Source organism: Dreissena polymorpha, chromosome 3 (genome assembly GCF_020536995.1).
Source record: "Dreissena polymorpha isolate Duluth1 chromosome 3, UMN_Dpol_1.0, whole genome shotgun sequence".
Taxonomy (NCBI): Eukaryota; Metazoa; Mollusca; class Bivalvia; order Myida; family Dreissenidae; genus Dreissena; species Dreissena polymorpha.
In genome coordinates, this window is record NC_068357.1 from 102,655,962 (window position 1) to 102,675,034 (window position 19,073).

General features: G+C 37.6%; 1 protein-coding gene across 3 annotated transcripts in view; it reads right to left on the reverse strand.

Annotated features, from left to right (window-relative positions):
• The window catches only part of LOC127872886 (poly [ADP-ribose] polymerase tankyrase-like), a 255,395-nt gene that overhangs the window by 43,515 nt on the left and 192,807 nt on the right, over nucleotides 1-19,073 (reverse strand). For 2 of the 3 annotated variants that reach the window (XM_052416370.1, XM_052416368.1), the window contains 6 exons: nucleotides 13,252-13,526; nucleotides 12,198-12,370; nucleotides 10,417-10,692; nucleotides 8,628-8,766; nucleotides 7,062-7,183; nucleotides 1-79 (listed from right to left, as the gene is read on the reverse strand). In XM_052416370.1, the coding sequence (XP_052272330.1) occupies nucleotides 1-79; nucleotides 7,062-7,183; nucleotides 8,628-8,766; nucleotides 10,417-10,692; nucleotides 12,198-12,370; nucleotides 13,252-13,526 (1,064 nt within the window). The remainder of the gene's footprint in view (nucleotides 80-7,061; nucleotides 7,184-8,627; nucleotides 8,767-10,416; nucleotides 10,693-12,197; nucleotides 12,371-13,251; nucleotides 13,527-19,073) is intronic. The other variant, XM_052416369.1, reaches the window with a different exon arrangement.

Below are 19,073 nucleotides of genomic sequence, written 5' to 3' on the forward strand. Positions count from 1 at the left end.
CTTGACACAAAAGTCATGATATTCACTTTTGTCAAATGTCTGAACTGATTTTCTCTTGTCGATTTCTAGCACATATTCTCTGTAAATAAACATGAACATAAAAGTAGTTTTATTTTATGTAAAAAAAATCTTAGGCAGATCTGATCAATATTTAAAACAATGCAAATATTGTATTTTAAAAGACAAAACATTTGTTTAAGAAATAAAACCTGTTTGTGACTCCATAATACAATTTGATGGCAGCATGAAAATGATCCAGAAAAACATTTGCAGCAATTGCAGACCCCTCATGCATGAAAAAGTTGCATTCTTGTCATGAAATATCCACGTATGTGCCCTCTATTAATCATTTACATGTATATTTTACTTGGCTCTTAAGCGTGACATATAGTATTAGTAGCAATTTATCATTATCGCCTGCTGTCACAATTGTACAGAATAAGCACGTGACAAAGTCAATAGATCTTTATCACTGATAATGTGTTAAAAACAACACTTAGCTTGCGAGTGTTGTTATGAGAAGGCGATTAAAGGATTAGTGATCGTCTATTAAGGCAAAACAGACTTTGAATTGCAGCTTTCATAACAAACTTTAGGCAATAACAAAAGAGGATTGTTTGTAAAGATTTCAGCGTCTTTTTCTTTGAATGAGAACAATACTGTTATACCGAACTCAGTTTATGACAGTGAATCCGCTGTTTATTCTTGTTTACAACTTTTATTTAAAAATATCTCCCAATGAACGTAATACAAACTGTCGGATTTACTGAATGAACAGGATGCAAGAGTAAACAACAATTCTATCGTTGATAAAGTAATAGATTTAGTTAAAAATTAGGTATGAAATTAAATCAATTTATAAGATATTATTCTGCATTATTCAATAGAAGTTATTTATCTTAGTATGCTTAGTTATTGGCAATGAGCCTTTGTTTTACACTGTGTGCAGACGACGTAGCAATACTAATAACAGACCATCTAAAAAGTAGTAATCCAAGAACAGCGGTCACCTCTTGACAACGTTTACTTTGACCATTTCCCTTGACTTCTCAGTTTTGACTGTATATTGTTTAACTAAATTGGAAATCTGATTTCAAAATAATAAAAAAATATGTTCAGAAAAATATTTCAGTTTGATGAGAAATAAATGTAACATTAATAAAACATCAATATAAATTACAAAAGCCAAAAAAACAAACATTAACCAGACATTCTTAAAAGTTCCTGACCAGACTGACGTTTTTAAGAACGGTCCGATTGAAAATGCTATGTTGCCGGTCCAAATGTCAAGTACATAATAGAAAAGCAGAAGTTTATTTATTTAATAAAATAAAAATCTGAAAATATAAGGGCGCTGAAAAAATATGAAAAGTAACAAGAGCTGTCAGAGGACAGTGTGCTCATCTATTCAGGTGCTTGACAGTATAACGTAAGCCATCATGGAGAGGGGGGTATAATGTGGGGGTGTGGTCATTTAATAGATGATCTTTCACAAATAAGAAACAAGAGGGCCAAGATGGCCCTAGTTCGCTCACCTCAGAGGAGTCAGTTCATTCAATCTTTACCTAACCTCAAACTTGACCTAGACATTGTCGAGACAAACATCCTGGTCAAGTTTCATCATTATTGAACCAAAACTCTGGCGTATGGAGTGTTTTTGTTTTTGTAAGATTTGACCTGGTGACCTATATTTTGAGTTGACCCCCCTTACCAAACATCAAACTTTGCTAACAAAAATAATTTTTTTGACCAAGATTCATAAAATCTGAAACAAAATTGCGACCTCTAGTGTTTACAAGGATTTTGTATAATATAATGAAAATTTGGACAATCTAAGGGCTATAATTATGGCATTAATTATGTGATTTTGCTCATTATCAAACTTGACTGAGATCTTTCAGCAACTTTCATAAAGAATGCTTGAGAAGTGTGAATGCTAGAGTGTTTACAAACCAAATGTGGATGGACAGACGGCGGAAAAAGATCAATCCTAAAACCTCACCTGAGCAATCAGGTGAGCTAAAAAGTGTGTTTCACCGATCTGAGCCATTTTCCAACTTGTCAGAGAAATCAATAAAACCAATGTATTGACTAAGTTTCACGATGATTAGGCAAAAAATAAGACTTCTATAGTGTTCGATCACAAGGTTTCTCTCTAGTCACATAAGGAAAACTGCCCCACCCCCCCTGTCGGCCATGTTTTTTTTACCGAAAGGGACCATTTGCAAACTCATCTGAGATATATGTAAAACCAATCTTTTCACCAAGTTTCATGATGATTGGGCAAGAAATGTGACTTCTAGAGTGTTAACAAGCTTTTTTTACTATACAAATATAAGAAAACTGCCCCCCCCCCGGCAGCCATGTTATTCAACTGACCGGAACCATTTTTGAACTCAACTCTCGTATCAAGGAAACAAATGTTCTGACCAAAGTTCATGAAAATTGGACCAAAAATGTGACTTCTAGAGTGTTCACATGCTTTCACTATATACATATAGAGAACAAGAGATGTGTTTGTCAGAAACACAATGCCCCCTAATGCGCCTTTTTTTTTTTTTACCTTTGACCTTGAAGGATGACCTTGACCTTTCACCACTTAAAATGTGCAGCTCCATGAGATACACATGCATGCCAAATATCAAGTTGCTATCTTCAATATTGCAAAAGTTATTCAATATTGCAAATCTTTAACCTAGGTTAAAGTTTTGGGACAGAATGACAGACAGACAGACAGACAGAAAGACAGGCCAAAAACAATGTACCCCTGATCATACAATCCAGGGGCATAAAAATTCAATGATCTGGACCATTTTCGAACTCGTCCGAGATATCAATAAAACCAATGTTTTGACCAACTTTCATGATGATTGGGCAAAAGTTGTGACTTCTAGTGTATTAACAAGGTTTCTCTATAGCCAAATAAGGAAAACTGCCCCGCCCACTGGCGGCCATGTTTTTCAACGGACCAGAACCACTTTTGAACTCAACCAACATAACATTAAGACAAACATTTTGAAAAAATTACATGAAGATTGTCATGAAATGTGACTTCTACAGTGTTAACAAGGTTTTTCTTTTTTTGACCTAGTGACCTAGTTTTTGATCCAGCATGACCCAGTTTCAAACTTGATCGAGATATCATTGGGACCAATCTTCAGACCAAGTTTCATGAAGATCGGACAAAAAATGTGGCCTCTAGAGTGTTTACAAGGTATCTCTATAGCCAAATAAGGAAAACTGCCTCGCCCACTGGCGCCATGTTTTTCAACGGACCAAAACCACTTTCATGAAGATTGGGCATGAAATGTAACTTCTACAGTGTTTACAATGTTTTTCTTTTTTTTGACCTAGTGACCTAGTTTTTGACCCGGCATGAGCCAGTTTCGAACTCGACCAAGATATCATTGGGACAAAGCTTCTGACTAAGTTTCATGAAGATCAGAAAAGAAATGTGCCCTCTAGAGTGTTTACGAACAAATGTTAACGGACGGACGACGGACAAAGACCGGTCACAATAGCTCACCTGGGGGGGTGGGGGGGGGGGGGGGGGGGGTGGGGGGGGGGGGGGGAGATTCTAGGGTGGAGTGTGGGGGATGGTTTGGGTGGAGTCCATTGTGGTATGTCAGGTAAGTGTTGTTTTGTCAAAGTATTTATCAAATGTGATCATAAATAAAGAAGTTATGGCAATTTAAGCAAAATTTCTTAATTTGACCTTGAGAGTCAAGGTCATTCAAAGGTAAAGGTCAAATTCAACTGGCTAGGTAGAGTAACATCATGATAGTTAGAAAGTATTTGAAGTTTGAAAGCAATAGCCTTGATACTTTAGAAGTAAAGTGGATCGAAACACACAATTTAACAAAATATTCAAAGTTACTAAGACAAAAAAGGGCCATAATTCCGTTTAAAAGCCAACCAGAGTTACCCTTACGATAGTTAGCGAGTATTCCAAGTATAACAAGAGGCCCATGAGGGCCTGAATCGCTCTACTGGCTGGAATCAATAGGGCTCAAGCCCTTGATAGTATGAACAATCTAAGTAAGTTTTGAATAAACAGACCCAAAATGGGAAATTTATCGCATAAACAAGAAACGTAAATTTAAACTTCAAATGGCTCCTTTTCAACAATAAGATGGACAAATTTTCTTCACTCTCAATGGGGTTCTGGCCCTTGATGATATAAAACATCTGTTGAAGTTTCAAAAGGATAGAACTTTATATGTAAACAAACAAGAAATGTGTTTGTCGGAAACACTATGTCCCCTTCTGCGCTGCTTTGATTTTTTTTTTACCTTTGACCTTGAATGATGACCTTGACCTTTCACCACTCAAAATGTGCAGCTCCATGAGATACACATGCATGCCAAATATGAAGTTGCTATCTTCAATATTGCAAAAGTTATGGTAAAATGTTAAAAGATTTTCATTTTTTTCTCAAATTCAAGGGGAGATAATTCTGGACTTATAACTCCGATATTGCTCATTTTCAATAGGGTTTTACTCATCATTCAGATAAAGACACTGTGCAAGTTGGGAAATGATTGGATGAAAACTGTGGACTTTATTGAGTAAACAAGCCTTATTTCACAATTTTCTCAAATTCAAGGGGAGATAATTCTGATCTTTTTACTCTGATGTAACCCATTTTCAATAGGGTTCGAGTCCTCATTAACATAAAGATACTGAACAAGTTTGAAAAGAATCTGATGAAAACTGGACTTTATTGCGTAAACAAGCCTTATTTCACAATTATCTCAAATTCAAGGGGAGATAATTCTGGACTTTTTACTCTGATGTAACCCATTTTCAACAGGGTTCGAGTCCTCATTAATATAAAGACACTGAACAAGTTTGAAAAGAATCGGATGAAAACTGTGGACTTTATCGCGTAAACAAGAAAAAGTCTAATGCAGGCACGCACACACACACGCACGCACGCACGGAAACCACGCCATGACAAAAGCTCTTCAGGCCTTTAGGCTAAATGTTCAATTATCTAAGTATAAAAGGGGCCATAATTCTGTCAAAGTGCTTGATAAATGAGATAATTATCAACATATTTGTCAACAGTAACATATATATATTTTAAATACAGAGCACCTTTGAAATAAACTGATATCAAGCAATATATTACATCTAAGCATGAAGCAATTATTGAGCTTTCAGAATTATTTGTCGAAGATTAAATTCCTAAATGCATTATGCAGGCCTTGAAAAATCTACTCGACTGCTCGAGTGAAGTTGTTAAATCTTGACCGACTGGGCGAGTGCTGTTTTTCCGGTTGAGAAGTAAGTTTGTAAATATGAACTAATCGATATTTCTCGGCAAATCCTAGATAAATGTATTCGTCATTTCAATGTTTAGACCGAGTAATAACGGCAAATCGGGACTCAACTTGCGTAAAACACTTGCTCAATTAACCGTTTAACTCCACCTCCGTTCTCTGCAAGAGATTCAAAAGGCGGAGTTATGCATCTGCTGTTACTTAATTGGACGATTGCCAAAGAAACGATTAATTCAGCACATTGATTGCTATAAAAGGGAAGCCAATTTTGTCTGCAAGAAAGGTGTTGCTTTGTGGCTTCAGACAGGAAGCGGCTTTCCTTTGTCAATCAAACTGTCTATTCACGCAAATTTTCGCAAGACTTGTACTGATGCCATTGACTCTTTGTTTACAATTTCAGAAAAACAAACAAACACTAGCTTACATTAAACTTAAAGCAAAAGTAAAGTTAAAAATGTGATTATATTAATTTGGGTCATTTAAAATACAATGTTTTGCTTTGTAAATCCACGAGTTTTAATGACAACAACTTTTACAACAATTACCGCTACAACGCGGAGAACAATCTACCTCGATTTTTATTTTTAAAAGTTCAAGAACAATCTCATAAGTCGACATTATAGTTTTAATCCATTTTCAGAGGAAACAATCTTGACTTACGACTGCATTTTTACGTAAAGTATTGACTTATAGAAGTTTGTTTATTACAATGAGACAAAGTTAGATGATAGTTTAAGTTTAGAAAAAGGTTCTGGTTGATCATTACTATAAATATAGATATTTTATATTTTTAATGCAGGGCGAGCAGATTAAAGTGAAGGGCTAGTGGATTGTAAGGCAAGTGGCTCTGGAAAAATTGTTCAAGGCCTGTTATGCTGTATTGTATACAAAAGGACAAAAGGATTCAGCCAATGAACAAGTCGTTATTATATTTAGTAGTCTGTGGGTGAAAGATCTTTTAAAGATTTTGCCACTCTTGGACTGTATTTTCATTTTATGAGATTGTAATATACAAATGATGATAATAAAATTAAAGACAAGTGTTAGCTTGATTCAATGTTACATTATGGCTGCAACAAAAACAAGAGCACCGCATAACGGGTGCCACGCTAGGCTGTGAAAGCTTGTCAGAATTTTTTTTTTTTTTTTTTTAGAGGTCAGAGTGACCTTGACCTTTGACCTAGTGACCCAAAATGGGTGTGGCATGTAGAACTCATCAAGGTGCATCTACATATGAAGTTTCAAAGTTGTAAGTGGAAGCACTTTGATTTTAGAGGCAATGTTAAGGTTTTTGTTAAAGTTTTATATTAGAGGTCACAGTGACCTTGACCTTTGACCTAGTGACCCAAAAATAGGTGTGGCATGTAGAACTCATCAGGGTGCAACTACATATGAAGTTTCAAAGTTGTAGGTGGAAGCACTTTGATTTTAGAGCCTATGTTAAAGTTTGATATTAGAGGTCACAGTGACCTTGACCTTTGACCTAGTGACCCAAAAATGGGTGAATGTAGAACTCATCAAGGTGCATCTACATATGAAGTTTCAAACTTGTAGGTGGTAGCACTTTGATTGTAGAGCAAATGTTAAGGTTTTAGCACGACACCTACGGCAGACGTCGGACAAGCTGGCTATGACAATAGATCGGGTTTTCTCCGAAAACAGCCTCACTAAAAATTGAAGAATTCATACATCTGAAGTAAAAAAAGGTTTGTGAATAAACACCATTATCTTTCAACACAAAGATCTAATACTACAATAGGTCAAACAAATGGTTACCCGATCTGATGAAGCATCTTTCTGGCCTTTATGAGTATCTCACGTTTGATGCGGCCAAAAGGCATGTACTCCTCCGCCATGTTAGCCTTCTTCAGTGCTGCCTGCATCATGCCAACATCAATCTGTGAGGGTGGACAGACAGGTGAATGATTACAGTAGAAAAAATTGTTTGCTTGCCTTATATGCTTGTGTTTCTATGTTTGTGTTTATATGTTTGCTTTTAAATAAATCCCATCCCTGGGAGAGTACAATGACAGTCTTCAATATATCCCATCCCTGGGACAGTACATTGACAGTCTTAATATATCCCATACCTGGGAGAGTACATTCACAGTCTCCAATATATCCAATCCCTGGGAGAGTACATTGACAGTCTCCAATATATCCCATCCCTGGGAGAGTAAATTGACAGTCTCCAATATATATCCCATCCCTGGGTGAGTACATTGACAGTCTCCGATATATCCCATCCCTGGGAGAGAACATTGACAGTCTCCAATATATCCAATCCCTGGGAGAGTACATTGACAGTCTCCAATATATCCCATCCATGGGAGAGTACATTGACAGTCTCCGATATATCCCATCCCTGGGAGAGTACATTGACAGTCTCCAATATATCCCATCCCTGGGAGAGAACATTGACAGTCTCCAATATATCCCATCCCAGGGAGAGTATATTGGCAGTCTCCAATATATCCCATCCCTGGGAAAGTACATTGACAGTCTCCAATATATTACATCCCTCAGAGAGTAAATTGACAGTCTCCAATATATCCAATCCCTGGGAGAGTACATTGACAGTCTTCGATATATATCCCATACCTGGGAGAGTACATTGACAGTCTCCAATTTATCCCATCCCTGGGTGAGTAAATTGACAGTCTCCAATATATCCCATCCCTGGGTGAGTACATTGACAGTCTTCAATATATCCCATCCCTGGGAGAGAACATTGAGTTTCCAATATATCCCATCCCTGGGAGAGTACATTGACAGTCTCCAATATATCCCATCCCTGGGAGGGTACATTGACAGTCTCCAATATATCCGATCCCTGGGAGAGAACATTGACAGTCTTCAATATATCCCATCCCTGGGAGAGTACATTGACAGTCTCCAATATATCCCATCCCTGGGAGAGTACATTGACAGTCTCCAATATATCCCATCTCTGGGAGAGAACATTGACAGTCTCCAATATATCCCATCCCTGGGAGAGTACATTGACAGTCTCCAATATATCCCATACCTGGGACAGTACATTGACAGTCTCCAACATGTCCCATCCCTAGGAGAGTACATTGACAGTCTCCGATATATCCCATCCCTGGGAGAGTACATGGACAGTCTTCAATATATCCCGTCCCTAGGAGAGTACATTGACAGTCTCCAATATATCCCATCCCTTGGAGAGTACATTGACAGTCTCCGATATATCCCATCCCTTGGAGAATACATTGACAGTCTCCGATATATCCCATCCCTGGGAGAGTACATTGACAGTCTCCGATATATCCCATCCCTGGGAGAGTACATTGACAACCCGTCCTACAGCAGACATACCATTTCATTGAGAAGGAGTTGAACACTGGCTGGGAGCTGGGAAGGAATTCTGGACTCCAGTTTGAAGTCGACCCTGAGAGCTTGTTGAGGCTGCCTGTCCATGGCCACCAGGTGGTATTTCTTGGCCACCTTACTGAACCTGTGCAATATAAGCCAACACAGGGGCTGGGTTACATATAGACAAACATAATGGTTACCCCTACCGTGGAGCCAAATTTGACCGCAGAGGCATTTAAAGAAACTTAGTAGAGGTCAACCATATGATGTTGCACCCCCAACTCGTGAAAATTTCAGAAAATAAGATTTAGAAAATTATTATAAAAACAAGATGTGTTTGTGAAACACAATGTCCCCCTATATGATGTTTGACCTTGTAGGATGACCTTGACATTGTGAAGGATGACCTTGACCTTTCACCACTTAAAATGTGCAGCTCCATGAGATACACATGCATGCCAAATATCAAGTTGCTATCTTCAATATTGCAAAAGTATTCATAAAATAAGCAATTTGGGCCACATATATTTGACCTCTGACCTTGAAGGATGACCTTGACCTTTCACCACTCAAAATGTGCAGCTCCATGAGATGCACATGCATGCCAAATGTCAAGTTGCTATCTTCAATATTGCAAAAGTATTTATAAAATAAGCGATTTGGGCCACATATATTTGACCTCTGACCTTGAAGGATGACCTTGACCTTGACCTTTCACCACTCAAAATGTGCAGCTCCATGAGATACACATGCATGCCAAATATCAAGTTGCGATCTTCAATATTGCAAAAGTATTCATAAAATGAGCGATTTTGGCCACATATATTTGACCTCTGACCTTGAAGGATGACCTTGACCTTGGCTTTTCACCACTCAAAATGTGCAGCTTCATGAGATACACATGCATGCCAAATATGAAGTTGCTATCTTCAATATAGCAAAAGTTATTGCAAAATGTTAAAGTTGGCGCAAACAGACAGACCAACAGACAGGGCAAAAACAATATGTCCCCCACTACTATAGTGGGGGACATAAAAATCAATAAATTATGTGACCTCTAGGCTTGGTTATGATTGACCCCAGGAGCATGATTACAAAAAACGTCAAAGATAACTAGAGCTTTGTCACAGATGTGACGAATACCCCCACATGCCGCATTGACACAGAATATTTCGCATGTTGTCTTTACAGAAAACAGCAGACACCATGCTCGATGTTTAAAACGCACTAAGTGTCCCCATGACCTGGTTTTTTACCCTGCATGGCCCATGTTCGAACTGGACCTACACATCATCTAGATACAACTTCTGAGCAAGTGTGGTGAAGAACGGATGAAAACTACCTGTAATGTTTTATTAAAATTTGCGGAGCAGTTCAGAAGCAGTCATTCAAAGGAACAAGAGATGTGTTTGTCAGAAACACAATGCGCCCTTCTGCGCCGCTTTGATACAGGTTTATTTTTTTGCCTTTGACCTTGAAGGATGACCTTGACCTTTCACCACTCAAAATGTGCAGCTCCATGAGATACACATGCATGCCAAATATCAAGTTGCTATGTGAAGGGACATGGAACTTATGAGCATTTTTTCGAAACCTAAATGCGAAACCTAAACGCAAAGTATGACGGAAAGACGGACGGTCCGATCACTATATGCCCTCCTTTGGGGGCATAAAAAGTGAACTGAAAAAGATACAAACTGAGGTAGGTCGGACAAGATCCGTAAAGCTCCCAATAAGCACTATCTGCTTAGGCCAGTTAAAAAAGGCAATTCGATTACATGACGTGACATACTCTTTGATGTTTGTCCACTTGTTTCCCGTCTTGGACTTGAAGATCTGGCAGAAGCTGGCAACTGCGTCTGAAAGTTTCTGATAAGGTGTCTGTTGATACTGGCCTGTGGTGCCAATACGACCCCACTTTGTGAACAGTATGAAGATGTTTTTGGCTTTGTGATGAATGATTTGTATTTTGTAAAAGTTATATGTGTCGTACAGGAAGCTGTGAATTTCGATTTTTGAAAGAACCACATCGTAGGGTATCCCTTGCGCTTGATCGAACACAATTTCCCTGCAATACAAAATAAATTTATCATTATAAATAATTTGAAGTGCTTTGTTAAGCTTCATGCAAAACATTTCTTCCCATCTTTAACAAACTTTTGTGTTCATGTATCAAAAGCTATCCTCCAATTACCTTGAGTCGAGCAGCTAAGGAAACAAATAAAATAATTGATGAATTAATTCAAACAATGCCGCAATAAACGATGTACCTTTAAAGATTTATTTCATTCCCGTTCAACCCATGTCAAAATTGTTTATTTACAGCGTGTTTAATCACCCAAAGCCGATAGTTCCATACACACCTGCAAATGGCATACACTATGCGCGTTGTTTACCTTGAGTCGAGATGTCACATATATAAAGCAAGAGTACTCGATTACAATAAGCAGGAGGTCAACAAACTTCGAAAATTCGATTCACCGAACACATTTAGAGAAACTGAAAGATTAATTTAACTTTTTTATAACTTCTATTTTCCATTTAACAAGTTTCTGTTTTTTTGGTCGATCTTCTTTTGAGCAGCATTGACATGAAAAAGTGTTCAAGAGTTGGAAAAGAAATAACGTTCGCAATTTGTTCAAATACAATTTTGGCATATATGTTCCTATTAAAAGATTTGATAAAATTATCATCAAGTCGGGACAGGGTTTACCCACTGAACGTGTGTATATCGTAATGTAACCTATTTTCAGGATGTGCGTGCACAGATTGTTCCATGCAACATTTTTTGGGAATCGCGAAAAAATAAAAGAATTTTCATTACAATAAAATCAAATACATTAAAGTGGTATGTTTACACTAAGGCAGTGGCCTGCAATTTATGTGCAAGTTTAATGAAGAGTATCGAAAAAATGCACGAAATAGGCATACATTTGGATTATTTTAGTTGAAGTAAGATTTTTAAATACAATTAAACTGTTTTTTTTCCTTATTTTAGTTGTGTCTGTCATTATTTTCAAGCGTAGTAATCCAAGTAAAACAAAATAATTGGAGCGCATGCGTGTGACGTCATCACGAGAGCCGCGTTCTTAATGTAAACAAAGTGATCGAAATTAGGTTATGCTCAAAATAAGGGCATCGTACGATAAATGATTTTTGTGACACAATTGGCAGCAAATGCAATCGTAAGCTATATTTGCATATTATCTACAAACACAAATTATCAGATCAAAACCTTCTTCCAAACTCAAGCTATTGAGCAATTATAATTTTTAATTGTTAACAATTAACAAGCCCAAATACAATCCCATGCTAGGACTCCATGCAAGCTTGATATATCGGAAGTTTACAAAGATTGGTTAATTCAAACTAAAATGATTGACAAGAAACCTACTGGTTGAGGAATTTACTTCAAAATGATAAGTAGGATTTTCAACTTCGTTGAAAAACAGATTAAAAATACCACTCAAAATTTCCTTTTGAAGTGTACAACATCAAAGAATTACATATATTACGAAATTAATACAATAAAGATCTCAGTGAATGCACCATTCTGCAACAAATTGTGCATACCCCCCAGTGGATGCCAGACAATTGCTGTCCACTTTTGGCACTGCTTTCTTGATGTCATTCTCAGGAGGAGCTGGTGTAATCTTTTTTAACATCTCCTCAGAGTCTGCTTCAAATGAGCTGCCTGGTTTTGGAGGCTCTGTTTGTAATTTGAATGGACTCTGCTTAGTGCTTTCCTGGAATAATGAGACATTATGATGCTTGCTAAATGGGGCATACCAAAATAGTGAATAGATTAGTGGCAATTTAATTTTCCTGGATGATTTTTTACATCGCTATATTTGATATAATTAACTTGACCAAAATTGTACAAAAAAAATACAATTTCATTGAACAAGAGCACCGCATAACGGGTGCCACGCTCGGCTGCGAAAGCTTGTCAGAATTTTTTTTTTTTTTTTAGAGGTCACAAGGTGCATCTACATATGAAGTTTCAAAGTTTTAGGTGGAAGCACTTTGATTTTAGAGCCAATGTAAAGATTTTAGCACGACGCTGGACGGCAGACAATGAGCAGGCTATGACAATACCTCGGGTTTTCTCCGAAAACAGCCTCGCTAAAAATTTATTAAAATAATCATTTTTTTCAGGTTTATTTTTGTTGTAAAATAATAATTTAGTGCCTTCTACAAACATGTTCTTCTTTATACTTCCACATAAAATAAAACATGAACTTAACAAATTATCACTTATTTGTGTATTAAAAGGGTGTATCGCTTTAATTATCAAGCCCCAAAGATTGATAGAACACTAGTTATCCTTAGACAGAAAATTTTTAGCCTAGTTCTAGAAATACTGGGTCTAATGTTTGTATATAAATTTTCTCATATTAGCCTGCAGTCTGCAAAGGTTTATCAGGGATGACACTTTCTGCCTAAACTGAATTTATATTTAAAAAAGATTTCCTTTAAAGGAAACATTCCATGGACGCAGAGAGTGTTGTCCCTGATTAGCCTTTGCAGACTGCACAGGATAATCTGGGAAAACACATAATGCACATGCATTAAGCCCAATTTTCCCAGAACTTTACTCCTTTTGTCGATATTCATATCATCCTACCAGCTTATCTGCCTCTATGCCGAGTATATCCTGTAGCCTCTTGCTCAAACGTGGCGTGCCTCCAGACTTGATAGCCTGCGCGAGGGGTGTGTCCCCATGCTTGTTCTCCAGGGTGATAGAGGCACCAGCCTTGTGGAGGATGTAGAGCAGCTCCTCGTTGTCATAGGAACCATACACCAGTGGCGACACAAGGTGGTGCACCACACTCCAGCCTGCTTTGTCCTGCGCGTCCAGGTTAAGATTGCTGGTCTTCTCTACTTTCTCAAAATCTTCTGCTGCAATCATTTGTTTTTATCTTATATCTGCTAAGAAAACTACATTTACAATTGATAACCAGGCTGTTTAATCCTTTCCCACTTAGAAGCAAAGTGAAAATGGCTATGTGCAAACAGCATAATCCCAGAACAGCCTGCAAGTAACTGGCATTCTGTTCAGGTTTTTATGCTGTTTGCTGCTCATCAGTATCTACAGGGTTAAAAGTTTGCATAACTGAAAAACCTGAAAATTCAGCTGGGGGCCTGGGGGCTGCCAGGACCCCCAATGTGTCCAGGGCAAAGCCCTGGTAGGGGGCCCAGGGGGCGAAAGGCCCCCGGAAGCTCCTGAGACTTAGCAAAATAACAAATAACAAGGGCTGTTTGTAAAACATGCATGCCCCCCATATGGGCTGTCCGTTGTAGTGGCAGCCATTGTGTGAATACGTTTTTTGTCACTGTGACCTTGACCTTTGACCTAGTGACCTGAAAATCGATAGGGGTCATCTGCGAGTCATGATCAATGTATATATGAAGTTTCATGATCCTAGGCGTATGTGTTCTTGAGTTATCATCTGAAAACCATTTTACTATTTCGGTTCACCGTGACCTTGACCTAGTGACCTCAAAATTAATAGGGGTCATCTGCGAGTCATGATCTATCTAACGATGAAGTTTCATGATCCTAGGCGTATGCGTTCTTGAGTTATCATCCGAAACCATTTTACTATTTAGGGTCACCGTGACCTTGACCTTTGACCTTGTTACCTCAAAATCAATAGGGGTCATCTGCGAGTCATGATCAATCTACCTATGAAGTTTCATGATCCTAGGCGTATGCGTTCTTGAGTTATCATCCGAAAACCATTTTACTATTTCGGGTCACCGTGACCTTGACCTTTGACCTAGTGACCTCAAAATCAATAGGGGTTGTCTGCGAGTCATGATCTATCTAACGTTGATGTTTCATGATCCTAGGCGTATGCGTTCTTGAGTTATCATCCGGAAACCATTTTACTATTTAGGGTCACCGTGACCTTGACCTTTGACCTAGTGACCTCAAAATCAATAGGGGTCATCTGCGAGTCATGATCAATGTACCTTTGAAGTTTCATGATCCTAGGCCCAAGCGTTCTTGAGTTATCATCTGACAACCACCTGGTGGACGGACCGACAGACTGACCGACAGACCGACATGAGCAAAGCAATATACCCCCTCTTCTTCGAAGGGGGGCATAAAAAAAGCTAAGAAATTAACACAAATCTTAACAAGAGATGTGTTTGTCAGAAACACAATGCCCCCTAATGCGCTGCTTTGATTTTTTTTTTTTACCTTAGACCTTGAAGGGTGACCTTGACCTTTCACCACTCAAAATTTGCAGCTGCATGAGATACACATGCATGCCAAATATCAAGTTGCTATGTTCAATATTACAAAAGTTATGATGAAGGTTAAAGTTTTGGAATTTGTTTTTTTGACCTTTGACCTTGAAGGATGACCTTGACCTTTCAATACTCAAAATGTGCAGCTCCATGAGATACACATGCATGCCAAATATCAAGTTGCTATCTTCAATATTGCAAACGTTATGACAAAGGTTAAAGTTTTGGTTAAAGTTTTGGGACACACACACACACACGCATACAATGACAGACAGGCCAAAAACATTATACCCCCGATCTTTCGATCCAGGGGCATAAACATCACCACTGTTTTGCAAGTTCATTTTGTAAAGGAGAGTTAATATATTTATTTTTTAATAGTAAGAAACCAAAAATTTCAATCAACAATGAACATATACAGTTTGTCAACTAGTTCTGGATAATCAGCAGTTCCGATTAATTTGTTTTTAATTTTCCATAATGCCACAATAAAAACAAAATGACAAGTGTATACGGTATACATTAGGTAAAGGAGAAAATTAACCAATGTTTAGCAAGAAAGCTTTTGTATTATGCTTACAGGGGGGGATAAATGCAGCAAAAAGTTAAACGGAACTGATTGAATGAGTTATGTTTTGAAATATGCATATGAATATCAAAGGCTTTATTATTTTCAAATAAGCTTTTTGCTGATTGAAAACAAATGCCATGACAATGTTTTGAAATACTAATTCTGTAAGTTGAATGATTTTTAATACTTTGCCGAAGGGTGAACTTTAATTGGCTATTTTTGACAAAAAACTGCATATGCTGTCTGGCCTAACCTGTTATCAAACAAAATAAATTGTAGCCTTTACTTTTACATCTTCTCACATTGACACTAAATCCCGAAAGAAATTATTGTCAAAAGAATTAACTTTTTTGCCGGGTGATTCTAAACTTGTTGACTGACTGTACCAGGCAATACATTTTTTCAGCCATTTGCAAAATTTAACTCCACGTTCATCAACTTCAGCCAACCACTCCTGTCGCCATTTATGACGTCCGATTCGAGCACCTTTGTACTCGAATTCTGCTCAAGGAACTTTATATTTTTTATTCGTTTTACGTCGAAAAGCAACAATTTTTATTATGGCGCTCGTTTGACGTAAATGATTCGACAATGTCGCAAACGCTTGTCTCCCTTTATTTTTTCGCGCGGATTACAATCAGAGCTCCAGATATTTTTTTCAGCCGAGGGGTATTTCACTCATGAATTTTTTAATTGATGAGTAAAAATCAAAATCCGATAATTTTAAAGGGGCCTTTTCACAGATTTTGGCATTTTTTAACTTATTCATTAAATGCTTTATATTGATAAATGTAAACATTGGATCGTAAAAGCTCCAGTAAAAAAATCAAGAATAAAATAAAAAAAAAGGAAAAGAACATTGCCCGGAGCAGGTTTCGAACCAGTGACCCCTGGAGTCCTGCCAGAGTCCTGAAGTAAAAACGCTTTAACCTACTGAGCTATTCCGCCGAGTACACATGCTAAGCGTATTTTATACCTTATATAAGCAATCTTCGTAGTTTCACAAAATTTAACGACAAAAACAGAACTCTCCAAATTTTTCAATCGTTTCGCGTTGCAACGCTTTATAATTTTAAGGTTTTAAAATCGTCAAAAGATGCATATTATGGCTATATTAGAGCATGGTTAATGTTCAGTATTACTGTTTTCTCACAAATATCATAACCAAAACGAAAATTTGCGAATCTGAAACAACTTTTTTCAATTTTGTCAATTTACCAAAGCGTGAAAAGATCCCTTTAAGGAGTATTTATGTTCAAAGGATCAGAATTAATAATACACTGTACATGTAATGTTAACTCGCTATAACAAGCAGTTTGTACATAATAAAGCAATCACTTTTGTTTTATATAACAGTTTTTCTGATTTTTTTTACCCTTGGCTTATAAGCAGCCATTAATCTCTTTTTTCCGTCTTGATTTGGCAAGTCACTGTTTAGCAAACACTGTACAGCCACGATCAAAATCTTCTAAGCTTGGCCCACAAAACTTGTTCATTATATGTGTATTTTGGCGCCATTTAAAAAGGCGCTTGAAGGTAAAAGTTTTTCCATAGTGCCACACAAGAGATCAACTGATAGCAAAACGTATATGCTTGAACAGGGGACAAAAATATTTATAAATTGCACTCGTCCTGCAGGACAAGTGCATTAAAATTTTCACTCGTCCTGCAAACACATGCACTTGTCCTTCAAATATGTGTGAAAGAAAGATTGCAAAGGACTGATATGACTAACAATGTTTCCTATATCACTGCTAAAATGCTGCTTACTTAGTTATTCATGCCAGCTGATCACAGAAGAAATGTTAACTTACTTTATTTATGAGGAAGACAAAATAAATAAATGAAGACAAATTTGTTTTTTCCTTTTTCTAATGCTTGCGTGCTTTCCATTTCGGATGGTTGAACATCGCTCCTGCCCCCTTTAAAGAACGCTCGTATGTCAGACATTTTTCAGATGAAATTCAGACTGGTTTTAAACCGTACTTCGCAGTAAAATAATTCTTTAAAAAAATCAATACTTACAGTGAATGAAGTCAGATGGTTCCCTGTCAACATGGACGCGCAAAGTTTACACCAAAAAGCCAATATTTACTCGGGACACAGTCTCGCATAACAACGCGCACCTGCTGTATGAAATTTACAATAACGATTTCCGGTTCATTCGCTTCCTACTTTCGGAATAGATATGCTTTAAGAAATGATTGTATTTAATGAAAAAGAGTCTTACTGGTCAGAAAATACATATTTTAATATCAGTTTTTTTTCACTCGTCCTGTAGGACGAGAGCTTTAGGGAAATTCACTCGTCCTTTCAAGATTTAACTCGTCAATACGAGCGGACGAGTGGAATTTTTGTCCCCTGCTTGAAGTTGGGCGATTCGGGTTTTATCGAATGTAATGTCAAACGTTTCACCATGAGCGTATATCGATGCTCAACAATGCAGCAGGGATCCCGTTGTATCAACATCGGCCTCTATCGTGGGCCAACATGAAATGATACCGTTCTGACTGAGGAGTAAATAAGGTCGGGAACCACATTCTATACATAGACAATCTCCACGCAGAGTTGTCATTCCTTGCTCTCACATACAACTCTGCGAAAGGCTCAGCACGCCATTTTGTCTATAAAATAGCTAAAACCGAACAAACGCATTCAATGTATATTTGATTGGATATTTAAGATCGCATGCATTATATTAAGAGATATGACTTTTAAATGTACGATAAATCGTTGAGAGTTTTAATGCAACTCTTTGGAACTATTTTATTGCCCATTAACGCAGATGGATTCATTCCACGCAATTTCCAAATGTAAACAATTGAACATAATGTTTATTGAGTGACGTTAGGAATTGCTTCGACGTGTGTATGTATGTTGGTTTCTTAACATCAAAAAACCATATCAATTTTATAATAATGAATTAAGACTGATATAAGATATAATGGTATGAGATGGTTTTCTTTAATGCAGTGAATGCAATGTAACCGTCGTGCAAGAGATTGTTAGTATACTGTAGCCTCAATGATGAACGCTTGGTATGATCATGACATGAATGAGACGCTTTCATAACAATAGTCCGTTCTGAGCCCAACACAGAGGTGAATGTAATGTAACCGTCGTGCAAGAGATTGATACAAAGATGGTGATATCACTACGTTTTCACCGGTGTGGACACAGTATCGGAAACCAGTCATGTTTACATGAATTTATATGCATGTATAAACGGTTAATACTCATTGAAATTGCACACGATGCGTAATTCGAATTTAGTCAGGAGTTTTTGTACTCAACACAATTTTAAGTCATGCGTATTTTCTTTTTTGTCGTGCGTATTTTACGCAAATACGCATCTTATCTGGCCCTCTGATTACAATGTAAAGAAAGAAGACTCTTTCGGGCACCTGCTTTTGTTAATTTACCGAAATTGCAGCTCATTCACCGAAACACATTCCGCAATATCCATTAGAAAGCGTCTTTTTTAGTTCCGTGTTTTTGTTTGCTTGATCAAAGTTTCATGTTGCTTGGACAATGCGAGAGGGGTCACCCCCTACCCCCCATCCCCCCCCCCCCCCCCCCCCATTGAAAATGAAGCCTTCAAAATTTGAATCAAGTAA